The sequence below is a fragment of the Solea solea genome, chromosome 2 (assembly GCF_958295425.1).
Source record: "Solea solea chromosome 2, fSolSol10.1, whole genome shotgun sequence".
Classification (NCBI taxonomy): domain Eukaryota; kingdom Metazoa; phylum Chordata; class Actinopteri; order Pleuronectiformes; family Soleidae; genus Solea; species Solea solea.
Genome location: NC_081135.1, coordinates 193,894 through 212,500, shown reverse-complemented (window position 1 = coordinate 212,500; position 18,607 = coordinate 193,894). Strand labels below are relative to the sequence as shown.

General features: G+C 46.3%; 3 protein-coding genes across 9 annotated transcripts in view; all 3 read left to right on the top strand.

Annotated features, from left to right (window-relative positions):
* Positions 1-573, top strand: part of LOC131448855 (BCL-6 corepressor-like) — a 21,565-nt gene extending 20,992 nt beyond the window's left edge. The window contains exon 13 of the mRNA XM_058621645.1: positions 1-573. This exon is cut by the window's left edge and continues 937 nt beyond it. Within this exon, the coding sequence (XP_058477628.1) occupies positions 1-303 (303 nt within the window). The 3' untranslated portion in view covers positions 304-573.
* A 4,018-nt stretch (positions 574-4,591) lies between these two features.
* On the top strand, positions 4,592-7,887 carry cdk15 (cyclin-dependent kinase 15). Its single transcript, XM_058622540.1, has 12 exons — positions 4,592-4,973; positions 5,133-5,270; positions 5,378-5,472; positions 5,594-5,673; positions 5,781-5,875; positions 5,987-6,049; positions 6,223-6,346; positions 6,700-6,820; positions 6,910-7,067; positions 7,161-7,209; positions 7,419-7,561; positions 7,655-7,887. The coding sequence occupies exons 1-12, from the start codon at positions 4,797-4,799 to the stop codon at positions 7,765-7,767; spliced, it is 1,356 nt and encodes a 451-aa protein (XP_058478523.1). The 5' UTR covers positions 4,592-4,796; the 3' UTR covers positions 7,768-7,887.
* A 1,311-nt stretch (positions 7,888-9,198) lies between these two features.
* senp7b (SUMO specific peptidase 7b) lies at positions 9,199-18,016 on the top strand. Of its 7 annotated transcripts, none has more exons than XM_058622536.1 (23): positions 9,199-9,468; positions 9,544-9,673; positions 9,984-10,098; positions 10,326-10,393; positions 10,482-10,634; positions 10,707-10,807; positions 10,886-10,968; positions 11,046-11,328; positions 12,282-12,361; positions 12,435-12,554; positions 12,999-13,032; positions 13,099-13,311; positions 13,672-13,889; positions 13,968-14,077; positions 14,725-14,841; positions 14,921-15,043; positions 15,113-15,205; positions 15,303-15,379; positions 16,517-16,566; positions 17,082-17,125; positions 17,211-17,279; positions 17,519-17,669; positions 17,831-18,016. In XM_058622536.1, the coding sequence occupies exons 3-23, from the start codon at positions 9,985-9,987 to the stop codon at positions 17,951-17,953; spliced, it is 2,424 nt and encodes an 807-aa protein (XP_058478519.1). In that variant the 5' UTR covers positions 9,199-9,468; positions 9,544-9,673; position 9,984; the 3' UTR covers positions 17,954-18,016. The 7 variants fall into 7 exon arrangements, with proteins under 7 accessions (XP_058478519.1, XP_058478517.1, XP_058478522.1 ...); XM_058622534.1 differs by having other exon boundaries at positions 9,954-10,098; XM_058622539.1 differs by lacking the exon at positions 9,544-9,673 and having other exon boundaries at positions 10,710-10,795.
* Positions 18,017-18,607: the final 591 nt, after the last annotated feature.

The window sequence follows — 18,607 nt, the reverse complement described above, 5'->3', positions numbered from 1 at the left end:
AATAAAAACCCTGCGATCACCAGCACCGCAAAACCAGATGCCAGGAGAGACAATAACATGTGGGGACGCCAGGGAATAAAGAGAGCGGGTGGCAGCGGCGTAGCACCCAAAACAGAGGTTAGCTTCTGCGATAGCCACGGAGGGAAGACTATAAAGATGGACGCAGCCTGGCAAAGGAACCTGGCCAGTGTCCGAGTCCACATCAGAGACTTGGGGATAAAAGCCGGGGGGATTACCCTCCACAGAGACCTGAAGGCGGAGCAAGACAAGGTTGTCGAGAAAAGAGTTAAAATAAGATCGTGACAAAGTCACGTGATTCTACAGGAAGAATACAGAACCCTATGAAGACCAGAACCAGGTTCACACAGAACTGACACCGACATGTAAATACTGGATTACATTTTTTTGTATTATTTATTTATGACTCCACTTATCAGGTTTTCTTAAACTTGATATTTGGTTCTGGTTCTGTTGCTCTGGTCTGGACCTGTCCACGTCACCTTTGTGTTATTTTATATCTGCATCTTGTCACCAAACTATTTATTGTCCAATTAAAAAGAAATGACAAACAAATATGTGTGAGTGTGTTTTCTGTGTTAGCATCTGTGTTAGCATCAAACAGTCACGCTTACTGTAGCTAGCACTGTCACGTGGTGCGTTAGCACGACAGCGCTTCTTTTTTCTCCACAAGTTTACCACAGGTCTAATGAGTCCGTTCACACATGTTAGCGTTATCGTTAGCTGTGTTTACCACAAGGCTACAAACTGGTGTTTGGTTAACCAGTGCTATGCTAATTATGCCAAAGATTTGCTCCACCATGCAGCATTTTATTTTAATTAGCTCACTCGTGTTCCTTTGATTCTAGCCTCTATGCTAAGCTAAGCTAAACATGACCTTTGTGAATTCTTTCATCAAGCAAGTGTGTGTGCTTCTGTGTATGTGTGTGCGTGTGCTTCTGTGTGTGTGTGTGTCTCTGTGTGTGTGCCCGCCTCTGTGTGTGTGTGTGTGCCTCTGTGTGTGTGTGTGCTTCTGTGTGTGTGTGTGCGCGCACCTCTGTGTGTGTGTGTGTGTGTGTGTGCCTCTGTGTATGTGTGTGTGCTTCTGTGTGTGTGTTTATGTGCCTCTAGTTCGTGTGTGTGCCTGTTTGTGGGTGTGTGTGCCTCTGTTCGTGTGTGTGTCTCTGTGTGTGTGTTCCCGCCTCTGTGTGTGTGTGTGCCCGCCTCTGTGTGTGTGTGTGCCTCTGTGTGTGCCTCTGTGTGTGTGTGTGTGTGTGCTCGCGCCTCTGTGTGTGTGTGTGTGTGTGCCTCTGTGTGTGTGTGTGCTTCTGTGTGTGTGTGTGTTCGCGCCTCTGTGTGTGTGTGTGTGTGTGCCTCTGTTCGTGTGTGTGCCTCTGTTTGCCTGTGTGTGTGCTTCTGTGTGTGTATGTGTGTGTGCCTCTGTTCGTGTGTGTGCCTGTTTGTGTGTGTGTGTGTGTGTGTGTGCCTCCGTGTGTGTGTGTGTGTGTGTGTGCCTCTGTTTGTGTGTGTGTGTTGTCTGGATGTTTAGCGAGTGAGACGAGCAGAGCTGCCGATGAATATTTAATCAGAGAGAGAGAGACCATCATTTATTAATGCTGGTGAGAGGAAAGATGAATAGTGTGTGTGTGTGTGAGTGAGTGTGTGTGTGTGTGTGCGTGCTTGCATGTGAGTGTGTGTGTGTGTGTGTCACAGACAGAATAAGGATGAATTTTTACTTTGTCTTTACTTCAGAGATCGCAGTTCTTTATGTAACAGGTGTTTGGTTCAGTTTGGTTGGGACATTAGCAGCATTAGCGACAGTGGCATTATTAGCGACAGTAGTGACAATAGCTACATCAGCTACATTAGCAACAATAGCAATTTTAGTAACATCAGCAAAATTAGCGACAGTAGCAACATCGGCTACATTAGCAACAATAGCATCAATCGCAATATTAGCAACAATAGCATCAATAGCGATATTAGCATCATAGCAATATTAGCATCAATAGCACTATTAGCGACATCAGTTACTGTTGGTCAATAGAAAAAAACATTGTACAAAATACTTTTCGTTAGCGCTAGCTCGAGTTAGCAGAATTTAAAGAGCAGTGAGTCACATGACCTCTGTCTTGTCCTGTGTGTGTGCGTGAGTGGGGGGGGGGGTTTCAGTGTTTATGTTAACTGGGAGGTGAGAGGTCAGAGGTCAGCCTGAGGAGGCGTTGACAGCACGAGACGAATGGGAAAAAAAAGGTTTGCAGGAATGTATGAGGGCGTGCGAGGATGAGAGAGAGAGAGAGAATAACGGAGCGAATGAAGACGGTTTCAAGGTCCCCTTTCTGTTCGATCGCCCGGCTGCTCCCCCTCTCTCTCTCTCTCACACACACACACACACACACACACATTTCACTGCCAAGGCCATCAACGCTTTTCCTCTCTCTCTGTGAAGCAGACACTCGCTCGCCCATCACGTCTCACTCTCTCTGTTTCTGTCTGTGTGTGTGTGTGTGTTTCTCTCTGTGTGTTTCTGTGTGTGTGTGTGTTTCTGTCTGTGTGTGTGTGTGTGTGTTTCTGTGTGTGTGTTTCTGTGTGTTTCTGTGTGTGTGTGTTTCTGTGTGTGTGTGTTTCTGTGTGTGTGTGTGTGTGTGTCTCATTATTTAAATTGGCTCACAGTAGAAACACGGCGCTCGCCTCGTTTACGCCGCGACAGAGAGAGAAATCTCCCCTGATCTGTCACCCCCTCCTCCTCCCTCCTTCCCTGCTTCCTTCCTCCCTCCCCTCTGCCGTCTCCTCGTTCTGTCACTCTCGTCTCTTTGTCCTCGCTCTCCGTTTGTCTTTTCTGTCATTCCTCCCCCTCTGATCCCCCCTCGTTCTCTCGTTCTCAAATTACATCCTCGTTGCCGCCTCATTTCTCATCCTGTCACCGAGAGAGAGACAGAGAAATTAAGTGTAAATTAAAGAATGAAGAAGTCAAACTCTATCAATGTAATCTGATTACCTTCAGTCTGATCAGTGTTATCTGATTACCTTCAGTCTGATCAGTGTGATCTGATTACCTTCAGTCTGATCAGTGTAATCTGATTACGTCTGGTCTGATCAGTGTAATCTGATTACGTTCGGTACGATCTGTGTAATCTGATTACGTTTGGTCCGATCTGTGTAATATGATTACGTTCAGTCAGATCAGTGTAATCTGATTACGTTCAGTCTGATCAGTGTAATCTGATTACGTTCAATCCGATCAGTGTAATCTGATTACGTTCAGTCCGATCAGTGTAATCTGATTACGTCTGGTCTGATTAGTGTAATCTGATTACGTTCGGTACGATCTGTGTAATCTGATTACGTTTGGTCCGATCTGTGTAATATGATTACGTTCAGTCAGATCAGTGTAATCTGATTACGTTCAGTCTGATCAGTGTAATCTGATTACGTTCAATCCGATCAGTGTAATCTGATTACGTTCAGTCCAATCAGTGTAATCTGATTACGTTCGGTCCGATCTGTGTAATCTGTTTACGTTCAGTCCAATCAGTGTAATCTGATTACGTTCGGTCCGATCTGTGAAATCTGTTTACATTCAGTCCGATCAGTGTAATGTGATTACCTTCAGTCTGATCTGTGTAATCTGATTACCTTCAGTCTGATCTGTTTAATCTGATTACGTTCAGTCCGATCTGTGTTATCAGATTAACGTTTGGTCCGATCTGTGTAATCTCATTACGCTTGGTCCGAACTGTGTAATATGATTACATTTAGTCCGATCAGTGTAATCTGATTACGTTCGGTCCGAGCTGTGTAATCTGATTACATTTAGTCCGATCAGTGTAATCTGATTACGTTCAGTCTGATCACTGAATCTGATTACGTTTTGTCCAATCTGTGTAATCTGATTACGTTCAGTCTGATCAGTGTAATCTGATTATGTTCAGTCTGATCAGTGTAATCTGATTAGGTTCAGTCCGATCTGTGTAATCTGTTTACGTTTGGTCCGATCTGTGTAATATGATTACGTTCAGTGTGATCTGAACAGACACCAGCTGTCCGTCAAACCCCTGTCACCATGGAGACCAGAGACAGTGTGTGTGTGTGTGTGTGTGTGTGAGACACATGATGAATAATCAGAGCTGTAACGCCAATTGTCACGGAAACAAATCTTAAACAGCAGTGGAGAGATCACACACACACACACACACACACACACACACAGTGGTGTTACCACTGTGCCCCCTGCTGGTCACACTTTGTGCTCACAGTGATCATGTGACTGAAGTTTTGGCGTATTTCCACCGCCTCGCCTTGATTAGGGTTAGCTTTAGCTTTAGCTTTAGATTTAAGTTGCATCTCCACTACAAAAAAGTACCTAGTTAACGTTGGCGGAGTCATCACTGCACGGCTGCGTGAAACTGCGGTGACTTTGTTTCTAAAAACTCAAGTTTGTAAATACACACACACACACACACACACACACACACACAGGCAGCAGAGGACCAACAACTCACTGTGTGTGTGTGTGTGTGTGTGTATTTACAAACTTGAGTTTTTAGAGTTGATCACAGATGTAGTTCCACACAGTGACCACTGGGGGCAGAACAGACTTGTTGTGTTGAATGGATGCTGTTGTTCTGGACTGAGACTGGAGTCATGAGACCAGGTTAATTCGTCCTCACATATGTGAGTCATGAGACAGAGAGCGAGAGACAGAGACAGAGAGAGACAGAGAGAGAGAGACAGAGACAGAGACAGAGACAGAGACAGAGAGACAGAGAGACAGAGACAGAGACAGAGAGACAGGAAAGATGGTGGACATGGACATGTCCTGGTGGGTGAGGACGTGCTGCTGCTGCAGTGGTGATGAAGAAGAAGAAGAAGAAGAAGAAGAAGAAGGAGAGGAGAAAGGGAGGAGGGATGAAGAGGAGGAGGAGGAACTCACCTTCAGGAAAAGTACGAGTTTCACTTCACTCGCGTCTGCTGAGGTACGTGATGAAATTGACATAAACTAACTTAAAACACTACGTTTAAACACATGTTTTAAGGTAGTATTGTAGTAGTTTATGTTGTTTTAAGGTGGTATTGGTGTTATAAGGTGGATTAAAGGTTCTGGGTGGGTGTGTGTGTGTGTGTGTGTGTCACAGCTGGATTCAGACCTGTCCCCCTCTGCGTCGCGGTCTCACTGGTTCCACACTCTGCAGATGCGACGGCTGCATGGACGCAGAGAACGCAGTAACAGTGAACCGTTAGGACGGACAGACAGTGAGGGACACTTCACCTGGGTGAGCACAGGCTTTATAAGGCGTCTATAGTTGTGTAGTGTATGTGTGTATTACCATGTGTGTTGTGTTGTCTTTTACATCTATAAACACATGTGTGTTGTGTTCAGAAACCAGGTCTTCAGTTTGGAACAACTCAGTCTTATCTGAGTCTGGAGAAACTGGGTGAAGGAGCGTACGCCTCCGTCTATAAAGGCATCAGCAGGTGAAACACCTGTACACTGACTCCTGTATTTATACTACTCATATATACATATATATATATATATACATATATATGTATACATGTATGTATGTATATATGTATATACTCTTCTTCTGTGGAGGATAAACGGACAGCTGGTGGCGCTGAAGGTGATTCGTATGAAGACAGAGGAGGGCGTTCCCTTCACTGCCATCAGAGAGGGTGAGCGTCACGCTATGATGACATCATCACAATCATTTGAAACTCGCATTCATTCATTCATGTGTGTGTGTGTGTGTGTGTGTGTGTGTGTGTGTGTGTGTGCGCAGCGTCTCTGCTCAAAGGTCTGAAACATGCTAACGTCGTCCTCCTGCACGACATCGTCCACACCTCAGAGTCCCTGACCTTCGTGTTTGAATATGTGGTGAGATGTTTACTGACATCACAAACAAACTGAAGAACAACATGAATTAAACTTCTGCTTCTTCTTCTTCTTCTTCTTTTTCTCCTTCTTCTTCTTCTTGTGTCGTTGCAGCTCACAGATCTGGCTCAGTACATGAACCAACACCCTGGAGGTTTACACTCACACAACGTTCGTGTAAGTAACGTAACAATCATTAGTGAACACCTCACATCAATCAAATAGGCCCCTCCCACTGAGAGTAAAACCTTTTAAAAACTGCCCCACAAGTCATTTACTGCTGGGTCGTAGTTCTTACTCCTGCCAGCAGGTGGCGCTGCACCATGTTTGACCTGCGTGTGTGTGTGCAGATCTTCATGTTCCAGCTGCTGCGTGGCCTCAGTTTCATCCACAGTCGCAGGATCCTCCACAGAGACCTGAAGCCTCAGAACCTGCTCATCAGTTACATTGGAGAACTGAAACTTGCCGATTTTGGTGAGGAACCTGCAGCTAATACATGCTAACAACTGCAGCTTATACATGCTAACAACTGCAGCTTAAACATGCTAAAAACTGCGGCTAACACATGCCAACAACTTCAGCTAACACATGCTAACAAGTGTTAGCTTCTTCAAACACATGCTAGCTATTGTTAGCATCAGTAGAGTTAGAGTGTTATCATTAGAGTGTTAGCATCAGTGGAGTTAAGGGTGTTGTCTTGTAAGCATTAGACTGTTAGCTTGTTAGAGGGTTAGCCTCAGTGGAGGACACTGCAGTTCTATTGGCAGCAGCAGTAGTAGAAATGCTAACTGGATCTGGTTCAGGTTGTGGTTGTGGTTCTGGTTCAGGTCTGGCTCGGTCCAAGTCCATCCCCAGTCAGACATTCTCCTGTGATGTGGTGACTCTGTGGTACCGCCCCCCTGACCTTCTGCTGGGATCCACCCTCTACTCCACCGCTCTGGACATGTGGTCAGTTCTCTGGATCCATGAACCATGAGTTGTTGTTTTTTGTTTGTTTTTTAACCTGTGATTGAATAAAGTTTGTGTTTTTGAATCAGGGGAGCAGGGTGTATCTTCATTGAGATGCTGCAGGGGGCGCCGGCGTTTCCAGGAGTCACTGATTTGTTTGAACAACTGCAGATGATCTGGACAGTGCTGGGCGTTCCCTCTGAACTCACCTGGCCTGGAGTCACTTCACTACCTAATTATACACCAGGTGAGTTTTCTCCGCCCACTGTGCTTCCTAACAGCCAATCATAAGACAGCGAGTCAGGATTAAGTTTGTTTTTGTTTGTTTTTTTGTCGTCAGAGAAGTTTTGTGGCTCTGAGCCCAAACTCTTCAGGACTGTCTGGAAAAGGTAACTCACCTGTTAGCATACATCACATGCATATCATGTTAGCATCGAGCATCTATGACGTGTACAGCATTAGCATGTAGTTATTGATAAGCTAATGCCATGTACAGCTGTTAGATGCTAACATATCACACATGCTACATAGGCTAACAATGCCCCAGCTACACGCTAATGTGCGCAACAGTGAGTGTGTGTGTGTTGATGTGGACCAGGTTGAACCAGCTTCCCTCTAAGACCGAAGACCTGGTCCAGAGGATGCTGAAGGTTGTTCCCACAGACCGGATCAGTGCTCAGGAGTCTCTGCAGCAGCTTTACTTCAGCGTGCTTCCTCCTCCCATCATGCACCTGGGAGACAGTGAGGACACACTAACACCACTACATGCTAAGTCTCACACTGTTAGCACAGCTAGCAGGATTCTAACTTTTTCTTGTCCTTCTTATTCTTCAGTGGTGTCGATCTTCAAGGTTCCTGGTGTTCGTCTGGAGACAGAGGTCAGAGATGTTTTTAACCCGAGGAGAAGAGTCAAAGTGTCGCTGCTGCCCGTCGCTAAGTGCTGGTGATGAAACCTGTGTGAGCCTGAGAAAACTAGCAAAGGGTTCTTCTTCTTTGATAGATTGTTAATTTGTAAAGTAACTAAATACATGTGATGCAGTAACAGAAGTAAAAGAACCTAAAATGTGCAGTCGACTCCTTTATTTACATTCAGACTTAAAATTATGCTAACAGAGGCTAACACAACAAGTGTAACTTTTAACTGTAACCAGCACTTCATCTGTGTGTGTAACCTCAGAGGCTGCAGCGCTTCATCTGTGTGTAACCTCAGAGGCTGCAGCACTTCATCTGTGTCTGTAACCTCAGAGGCTACAGCACTTCATCTGTGTCTGTAACCTCAGAGGCTGCAGCACTTCATTTGTGTCTGTAATCTCAGAGGCTGCAGTGCTTCATCTGTGTGTAACCTTAGATACTGCAGCACTTCATCTGTGTCTGTAACCTCAGAGGCTGCAGCGCTTCATCTGTCTGTAACCTCAGAGGCTGCAGTGCTTCATCTGTGTAACCTCAGAGGCTGCAGCACTTCATATGTGTCTGTAACCTCAGAGGCTGCAGCGCTTCATTTGTCTGTAACCTCAGATGCTGCAGCGCCATATCTGTGTCTGTAACCTCAGAGGCTACAGCACTTCATCTGTGTCTGTAACCTCAGAGGCTGCAGCACTTCATCTGTGTCTGTAACCTCAGAGGCTGCAGTGCTTCATCTGTGTGTAACCTTAGAGACTGCAGCACTTCATCTGTGTGTAACCTTAGAGACTGCAGCACTTCAGCTGTGTCTGTAACCTCAGAGGCTGCAGTGCTTCATCTGTCTGTAACCTCAGAGGCTGCAGTGCTTCATCTGTCTGTAACCTCAGAGGCTGCAGTGCTTCATCTGTGTGTGTAACCTCAGAGGCTACAGCACTTCATCTGTGTGTGTAACCTCAGAGGCTGCAGTACTTTATCTGTGTGTAACCGCAGAGGTTGCAGCGCTTCATTCAGAACCTCATTGAGAAAGTTGCCCTTTTTAACTTTTCTTCAGTGTTACAGTGACACAGTGATAGTTTATCAGTAAAACCTTTACTTCTCTGAACACAGGAAGTGATGTCACTGAATTCGGCTGCTATGACGTCACAGTGTAACATTGCTGTGTCTTTGAATTTTTGAAATATGAATGAAAATCATATGAACTAAAGCAGTTTGACTCCTCATTCGTGGTGCAATGGCGCCCTCTGCTGGCGAAAATGACTCTTCAGACTTTGTATAATAACTTTTATTTCTTGTCAGTTTTTTTTATCGTGCTCGTTGTAACTGAAAGTGACGTTGATAATAAACAGGATTTAGTCAGTTCCTGATTGTTATATTTTTATATTTATTTGTATTATATATTTTTTGGTTTGCACTCCAGCCCAGTAGGTGGCGGTAATGCACTGATAAACAGATGTGCCATCCGCCATTCAAGCATAAAGAAGCGTCAAACAATAACGTGATGACGTCACTGGTTTGTGGTCTGTTTATCAGAGCAGCGGAGCGACACAAAAAGTCGAATGTGGTTTTAAAATTAAACTAAAGTCCGTTTTCTGCCGCTTTTAACTCAGCGGACAGCTGCAGTTTCCCGCTTCATGAGGCCCGGAACAATTTTACCAGCGTTTGACCAGAAGCAGGAGGAGGAGGAGTCAGCCAGCAGCTAACTTAGCTCACCGGCTAGTTAGCGTCTTAGCTCGGCTGGCTGTCATTAGGTTGGTACATTTAAAGTAAATGGCTGATTTAACTTCCTTTAAACTGCAACATTACTTCATATTCGAACAAAATAGAATGAGACGACTCCATCTTCGAGGCGACGGTTTTAAGGCAAGGTGCCGGAAGTGCGCCTACAGCAGGAACCCCGTGAACCAATGTGCAAATTAAAAGATGTTCTTACTCAAACAAGAATTTAGACACACGGTGAGATAATATCAACGACTTCTTCTTAATGAGGGAATTCTGCTGGAAAATTCGGCCCTAAAGTAAAACACTTACTGCAGCTCAAACTGTAAAAAAACTAAAGCTCACTGGCTGTGAGGCTGTGTCCCCATTCAGAACATCACCTACAAAATGTCTAATTATGAGGAGACATACAAATCAGAGTAGTTTGTTTGTGAAGAAGCTTTTTGTCACGTGGTTTTCTGTGATGGACTCAATTACCAGTGCATTGTTACAGTTTTTGATCCAGATCTCGTCTCAGTTTAAGTGTCACGTGACCTCGTGTTGACAGGATGGCGTCTCAGTTCAAAATCCCAAAGAAGAAACATCAGTCAGAGTCAGACTCCGCCCACCTGCACCTGCAGTCACCGCTGTCTCGCCTTCAGTGCCCCGCCCCAAATTTTAAGGTGGTATTTCTGTTCTGTCTCCGTCTGTGGTAACTTTAAAGTTGTTGTTTCTGATTCTTTTAAGGAAGTATTCTTTGTTTACAGCAGGTGGTAATTGTTTTAGGTGGTATTTGAAATTCTGTGATATTCTTGTTCTTTTAAGGAGATCTAGCCAATGCAGGTGGGTGTAGTTAAGGTGGAATTTTAGACGTGTGTTTTCATTCTGCTGCTGTGTTTGCTGTGAACAGGGTTATGGGAACCAGCCTGACAAGATGCATGCTGGGAACACCCTGGGCTTGTCTTTAAACAGACACAGGTGAGTGAAACACCCCCTGCTGGCTGGGGCTGTAATCACACCACACTCTGGGCCACGATCGGTGATGTTTTTGTTCTCGTTTGTTCAGGAAGTCGCTTCAACCTCCGTTTAGAGACAAAGTGAAGACGCTGCTGGGACTTAACAGACTGGGCAGAGGCGGAGCATCAGCAGCCAATCACAGAGCAGCAGGAAGCTCAGGTCAGAGAGCGGAGGCGTCATACTCGCTGTCCCACACCAACGAGTGAGTCGCTGTGGCAGAGTGTCTCGTTTTTCTTGCTGTAGAGATGTTGTCGTCATGTCACGTGTCCTCCAGCAGATGGCGTCCTAAGAGAGCATCTGACCGGCTGCTGCAGCCTGAGGCGTCCTCAGAGTGGACTGCGTCTCCACCACAGAAGAAGAAGAGTGAGTCCTCTGGTGAGATGATCTGTTCTTCTGATTCTCAAATTCATGATGGACACGTGTCTGATGGACTAATGTTGACCGTCTGTCCAGCTCTGTCCATCTCTGTGGTGGCCGTGGACTCTCTGGCAGCGCTGCGAGGACAGGAGCATGCTGGGAGTCAGAGGGGAGATCAGGTCAGTCCAAGGTCAAAGGTCACGCAAGTGGTTTTGTTTATTTTAAAGATGAAACATGGCTGTGTTTGATGTTTCAGAGTAACACACCAACATGTCCTGAGAAACCCGCCAGCTCCTCTCAGTCCAGTTCAGATCCTGTGTCAGAAGACCACTTCGTCCTCAGACCGTCCTCGTCCTCTGCAGAGAAGACGGCAAAGGTGGCGCTGGACAGGAGGCGGAGTCTCAACCGGACAGCGTGGAAGAGCAGCGACCTAGAGGACGCGAGGGAGAGAGAGAGACGCAGGTGGAGAGAGTTCAAAGCCAGGAAGGATGTCGGCCATCTTAGACCGAGGAGACCCAAACACAGGCCTTTAGAACCCAGTGAGTAAGACCAGAACCAGAATCAACACAGACCAGAATCAACACAGACCAGAATCAGAACCAGCATAGACCAGAACCAGAACCAACACAGACCAGAACCAACACAGACCAGAACCAGCACATACCAGAACCAACACAGACCAGAACCAGCACATACCAGAACCAGCACAGACCAGAACCAGCACAGACAAAAACCAGAATTAACACAGACCAGAACCTACACAGATTAGAATCAACACAGACCGGAACCAGCACAGACAAGAACCAGAACCAACACAGACAAGAATCAGAACCAAGACAGACCAGAACCAAGACAGACCAGAACCAACACAGACCAAAATCAACAAAGACCAGAATCAACACAGACCAGAACCAGCACAGACAAGAACTAACACAGACCAGAACCAGCACAGACCAGAATCAACACAGACAAGAACCAGAACCAACACAGACCAGAATCAACACTTACCACAATTAAGGCAGACCAGAATCAACGTAGACCACAACTAACACAGACCAGAACCAACATAGACAAGAACCATAACCAACACAGACCATAATCAACACAGACCAGAACTACCACAGACCAGAACAAACACAGACCAGAACAAACACAGATCAGAATCAACACAGAGCAGAACCGACACAGACCAGAATTAACACAGACCAGAACCAGAGCCAACACAGACCAGAACCAGAGCCAACACAGACCAGAACCAACACTGACAAGAACCAAAATCAAGACAGACCAGAATCAAGACAGACCAGAACCAACACAGACCAGAACCAAAGTCAACATAGACCAGAACCAGCACAGACCAGAACCAGAGCCAACATAGACCAGAACCTGAACCAACACAGACCACAACCAGAACCAACACAGACTAGAGCACAAAGATTAAGCACAGAACCATGAGAGGAGAATTCTTGTCATTGATTATTTGTCTCTTCAGTTGTTCTGTCCAGCGAGGAGGAGGAAGAAAAGGGCGGAGCTATGAGCAGTAAACCGACTAAAGACTCAGGTCTGGATCAGGTAAGAGAGGCTGAAGGTTTTAAACATGTTTACATGAACTGATGACATCACTGATTGCTGACATGCTCGTCAGTTTTCCACAGAGGAACGAGGTCACACTGAGGAGCTGTTGACCACGCCTTCTTTCCTGCAGCTGGAGTTCAGCTCACTTCACATCGGCCTGACGCACGCCAACGCCAACGGACACACAACGGTGACACCAGCACAGACGCCAGCACAGACGCCAGCACATACGCCAGCACATACGCCAGTACAGACGCCAGCACAGACACCGACACCAGCACAGACGCCAGCACAAGCACAGACACCAGCACACACACAGCACAGCACAGACGCCAGCACCCACAGCACAGCACAGACGCACACACAGACGCCAGCAAAGATACCAGCACAAGCACAGACACCAGCACACACAGCACAGACACCGACACCAGCACACACACAGCACAGACGCAGACACCACCACAGACACCAGCACATACACCAGCACATACACCAGCACATACGCCAGTACAGACGTCAGCACAGACGCCAGCACAGACACCAACACCAGCACAGACGCCAGCACAGATACCAGCACAAGCACAGACCGGGGTAACCGAGGATTGAACCACTCTTGTGTCTGTCTGCGTTTCAGGTCACAGGAAACGGTGTCACTGTTCCTTTAAGAGGTAAAAACATGAACGTTTAAATAAAGTTGAGTGACTATGATGAAGATGATGAAGGTTCTGTGTCAGTGTCAGGTGGAGAGGACGGGGAGGTGACCGTTGTGGCGTCTGAAGTTCGTGGTTACGGTGTATGGGATGGGGGCGTGGCTCGGGACGGAGCTCTGTTGGACGGGTGGGAAGGTCCGGCCCCCTCGCTGCTCTTCCTGTGGGTGTCGGACGCTCAGGCGAACCTGCTGCAGCGAGAACTGTCGGCCGTGAGTGCGAGCACGTCGCCCTCCGCAGGTGAGCAGAGCTCAGTGTTTCAGTGGTCGCACAGAGGTCACAGAGGTCACAGAGGTCTCAGAGGTCTTAGAGGTCTCAGAGGTCACAGTGGTCTCAGAGGTTTCAGATGTCACAGAGGTCACAGAGGTCACAGTGGTCTCAGAGGTCTCAGAGGTTTCAGAGGTCTTAGAGGTCACAGTGGTCTCAGAGGTCACAGTGGTCTCAGAGGTTTCAGATGTCACAGAGGTCACAGTGGTCTCAGAGGTCTCAGAGGTCTTAGAGGTCACAGTGGTCTCAGAGGTCTCAGAGGTCACAGAGGTCTCAGAGGTCACAGAGGTCACAATGGTCACAGAGGTCTCACTGTGTCTCCTGTCTCCTCAGCTCCTCCCTGCTGCTGCCTCCTGCTGGTGCTGAAGGAGCAGCTGCAGGAGCTCCATTCCGCCCTGTTGGCGTCCATCTTGGACATGGAGGAGTACCAGAGGGGGCGCTCCTCCTCCTCCCCCTCCTCCCCTCTGGACTGGACTGATGGACTGATGCTCCTCCACAGCTGTCCTCCTCCTGTGGACCAGCACCTCCTCAGACTGCTGGGACACTCTGCAGTAAGACACTCGTCTCCTTCTGTCTGAGGATGGCACTCAGTTCACTGGTTTAACTTTGTTCACTGCCTGTTTGTGCAGGACTCTGATCCTGATCCTGATCCTGATCCTGGTCCTGGTCCAGTGAGAAGAGCTCTGAGAAACAAAATCTCCAGTCTGAACTCATGTGGTCTGCAGCAGCTTCCCAACAGGTAAAACTAGTGTTAGAGTTAATGAGGGGACAGTTTTCAGGTTCAGGTCTCTGTGTCCTCAGTAGAGATGTCCCGATCCGATATTGATATCAGATATCGGTCTGATATCAGCCAAAAAGGGCTCCGGTCCTCGGGCTCCGGGTTTACCTGCGGGATGAGTCACTCACCCTGTGTGGGTTGGGCTAATCAAAATAATGAAAACAAGGGGGGTGTTTTCTGAAGACACGCTGTTACCTGTGAACCTGGCTGCTCTGAAAGCACTTGGTACATTCCTCCTGATTAAATGAACCATATTCTTCTGTTGAAGGTTAAAGTTGATGAAACCATTGTTTAATAATAAATGTGTCAGTGTTTAAGTTTTATATCACATGATCAAGTCTGTTCAAAATAAGTCTTTAAAGTGTGAGTGAGTCATGCTGATGTCATATCAGGACATCCCTACTCCTCCTTTGTGTCCTCAGGTTGACAGTTTTCAGGTTCTGGTCTTTGTGTCCTCAGGTTGACAGTTTTCAGGTTCTGGTCTTTGTGTCCTCAGGTTGACAGTTTTCAGGTTCTGGTCTTTGTGTCCTCAGGTTGACAGTTTTCAGGTTCTGGTCTTTGGGTCCTCAGGTTGACAGTTTTCAGGTTCTTGGTCTTTGTGTCCTCAGGTTGATCCAGTACCCGCCACCGCCCTCTAAAGGCAGCATCTGTGTCACGAAGGAGGACCTGGTTTGTTTAGACGCCGGCGAGTTCTTAAACGACGTCATCATCGACTTCTACCTCAAGTCAGTGTGGTTGGTTGTGTGTGAGTGTAGAGGCCACAGGGGGCGCTGACTTCCTCACCATGTCCTCCCTGTCCTCCAGGTTCCTTCTCCTGGAGGGAGTCGGCGGCGCCGTGGCTGAGCGCAGTCACGTCTTCAGCAGCTTCTTCTACAAACAGCTGAGCAGACGGAGAGCCGCCGGCGAGGACGACGCCCCCTCTGTCCCGTAAGAAGAATCATCCAATCACAAATAGTCTTAATCTGTAATCTGATTTAATCTCTGATGCTTTTCCAGCGATCGCCACATGAGGCACCAGCGGGTGAAGACGTGGACGCGGCACGTCGACATTTTCACCAAAGACTTCTTGTTTGTGCCTGTCAATCAAGAGTAAGGACACATGTGACCTTTGACCCTGCAGGTGTGAAGGTCATACTGTTGTCTCACTTTGTGTGTGTGTGTGTGTGTGTGTGTGTGTGTGTGTCAGGGCACACTGGTTCCTGGTGGTGGTTTGTTTTCCTGGACTGGAGGACGTTCAGTACGAGGAGTTTCACAGGTCCACAGGTGAGTGTGTATGGAAACTTCAACTTTCTGTTTCACAATAAAACAGGAAGTAGAAGTTGTGTTGACAGTGAACAGGAAATGAGATTGAGCAGGTCCAAATCTGCCTCTTAAAACTACTTTACTCATGAGCCTCTGCACCAGAAGAATCAGCTGGAAGGTTTTGGAGTGTAAATGTAAATGTGCAGTGGGTTGCATAAATATCCGCACCCCTTTAACTTTTCAACATTTTGCCATGCTAGGACCAGAAACATAAATGTATTCAATTGAAATTTTATGTGAAAGACACACACTAAGGAACACACAATCGTTAAGTGAAATGAAATGAAATGAAAAGATTTTGAACTTTTTTTTTATGAATAAAAAACTGAAAAGTGGGGTGTACAAAAGTATCTACCCCCTTTCCTGTGTGTGTCTTTCACATGAAATTTCAATTAAATATATTTATGTTTGTGGTCCCAGCATGGCAAAATGTCAAAAAGTTAAAGGGGTGCAGATATTTATGCAACCCACTGTACATGTTGGACAGTTGATCCAGAAGTGTTGGAGAATGTCCTGAGGACATCACAGGAACGCCTGGAGAACATTTTTTACATTACATTACATGTCATTTAGCAGACACTTTTATCCAAAGCGACTTACAATAAGTGCATTTAAACATTTGGGTACAAATAAGAGCTAGAAGTAAGTAAGAGCTTCAAGTAAATCAAACTATGAAGTGCTAGTCGTAAGTGCGATGTATTTTTTTTTTTTTTTTTTTTGTCGTCGTCATCATCGTCTTAGTCGAGGTAGAGTCGGAAGAAATGTGTTTTTAGTCGGCGGCGGAAGATGTGGAGGCTTTCCGCTGTCCGGATGTCGATGGAGAGCTCGTTCCACCATTTGGGAGCGAGGACAGTGAACAGTCTTGAGTTCTGTAAATGCCTCTGCGATCCTCTCAGTGAGGGGGCAGCGAGCCGGTTTGCCGATGCAGAGCGAAGTGGGCGGCCTGGGGTGTAGGTTTTGATCATGTCCTGGATATAGGCTGGACCGGATCCGTTTTGAACAGCTTTGAGAACTTTCAGAGGACCTTTTGAGAAGGTCTTGATAATGTCTGCAGAACATGTTGTTAAGATGTTCTGAGAACACTGTTCTGTGTTTCAGGATCAGTGCGAGTGGCGGGAAAACACAGTCTGAGGCCACACCCACCGCCGGTAAATACAACACTAAAGATTATAGACATTATACAAAACATTGTCTTTATTGATGTTTGGGCGATATTCTGACGATGATTGGACGATATTCTGGCAATTCTGCCGATGTTTGGACGATATTCTGACGATGTTTGGACAATATTCTGGCAATTCTGCCGATGTTTGGACAATATTCTGCCGATGTTTGGACGATATTCTGACGATATTCTGACAATATTCTGACGATGTTTAGACAATATTCTGGCAATTCTGACGATGTTTGGACGATATTCTGCCGATGTTTGGACGATATTCTGCCGATGTTTGGACGATATTCTGACGATGTTTGGACGATATTCTGCCGATGTTTGGACGATATTGTGGCGATTTGGACATACAGTGACATTTGGTGTCTAAAAAACATAATTAGAAAATAAATATGTATTTTAACAAAGTAAATATGTATATCCAAGTTGTTTATTGATTGTGTGATTATTTCTTATTGCTGATTGATCAGAAGGTTGTTGTATTTGCAGGACTGTACCCAGCAGGGACGTCTCAGAGACACTGTCCTGAAGAAGTGAGTCAAACTCTTCATCAACGTCTTTACCTTAGTTTCTGTCTCATTTGTCTTTCATGGTCTTTGTTGTTTCTGTTGTTTTCAGGCCGTGCATCCTCGTCATGGACTCTCTGAAACTGTCCTACCACGAGAACATCTGCACACTCCTCAGAGAGTGAGAGTCGCGTCTGATCGCCATCAGTCCATGATGTTCTAACCATGTTCAGACCATGTTCTAATGATGTTCTGACCATGGTGTGATGATGTTCAGACCATGTTCTGACCACGTTCTGACCATGGTCTGATGATGTTCAGACCATGTTCTGACCACGTTCTGACCATGGTCTGATGATGTTCAGACCATGTTCTGACCACGTTCTGACCATGGTCTGATGATGTTCTGTTGTCCTGCAGTTACCTGCAGGTGGAGTGGACGGTGCGGCGCGGGACGTCGCGTGTCTTCACGTCAGAGAAGATGAGGAGCTGCAGCTGCAGAGTTCCTCAGCAGGACAACAGCAGTGACTGTGGTCTTTACCTGCTGCAGTACACAGAGAGCTTCCTGCAGGTGACGTCTGTCTGTCTGTCTGTATTCACCCATTCACACTCATTCATCCATTGATAATCCTAACCTTCTCAGATAATCCATGTTTTGCTGTTTGATTGCTGAGTTGTGACCTCAGATGATTGACGGATGGTCTGAATCGAGCTCTCTCATTGGCTCTGCAGAATCCCGTTGTGCACTTTGAGTTCCCGCTGCGTTTGGAGCACTGGTTTCCACGGCAACAGGTGCGACAGAAGCGCGAGGAGATCCGGCGTCTGATCGTGACGATGCATCAGAGTCAGAAATAACTTTTTCTAACGTTTGTTTGTAAATGACAACAACTTTTTCAAAATAAAACCTATTTATTCTCATTTCCAGACTGCACACTTATTTTGAAATACGATCGTCAACATTATGACAGGAAGTCATGTGACAGGACCTGCTGATCAAAACATACAGTAGATTAAAAATTTAAGACGTGTTCCTAATTATCTGACCACACCCACAACATGTGATCTATAACGTGATCACGTGTCATTGATCGTAATGATGTTATTGATGTTTAGGATCAGATCAGTTAATCCTTTATTTACAGATAAAGATCATAAACAAGTACAATATATAAATATATTGGTTTCTCCTCTGAGGACTGAAGTCTGCAGACCAGTCCACAAAAGACGGGTCATAGAAGGTCTTTAGGACCTTAGTGTCCTCAGCAGGTAGAGTCTGCTCTGACCCTTCCTGACCAGTCCAGTCCAGTTTATGTGAACACCCAGGTCTTTGTTACCATCTCGATGTCCTGGATGTTCAGTGGCGTCTCCTGCAGAAATCCACCACCAGGTCCTTAGTTTTACCCGCGTTGATCTGGAGGACCGGTCTACAAAATCCTGGATCAGTTCTCTGTTCTCTGTTCTCTCTGTCGTCATCATCTGTGATGAATCATCAGAGAACGCCTTCAGGTG

Coding starts and splice junctions, on each gene's coding strand:
- cdk15 (XM_058622540.1), top strand. CDS start 4,797: ATGGTGGACATGGACATGTCCTGGTGGGTGAGGACGTGCTGCTGCTGC. Junction 4,974..5,132: donor CTTCACTCGCGTCTGCTGAG/GTACGTGATGAA, acceptor TGTGTGTCACAG/CTGGATTCAGACCTGTCCCC. Junction 6,821..6,909: donor TCCACCGCTCTGGACATGTG/GTCAGTTCTCTG, acceptor TTTTTGAATCAG/GGGAGCAGGGTGTATCTTCA.
- senp7b (XM_058622532.1), top strand. CDS start 9,985: ATGGCGTCTCAGTTCAAAATCCCAAAGAAGAAACATCAGTCAGAGTCA. Junction 15,044..15,112: donor GACGACGCCCCCTCTGTCCC/GTAAGAAGAATC, acceptor ATGCTTTTCCAG/CGATCGCCACATGAGGCACC. Junction 16,567..17,081: donor TGAGGCCACACCCACCGCCG/GTAAATACAACA, acceptor TTGTATTTGCAG/GACTGTACCCAGCAGGGACG.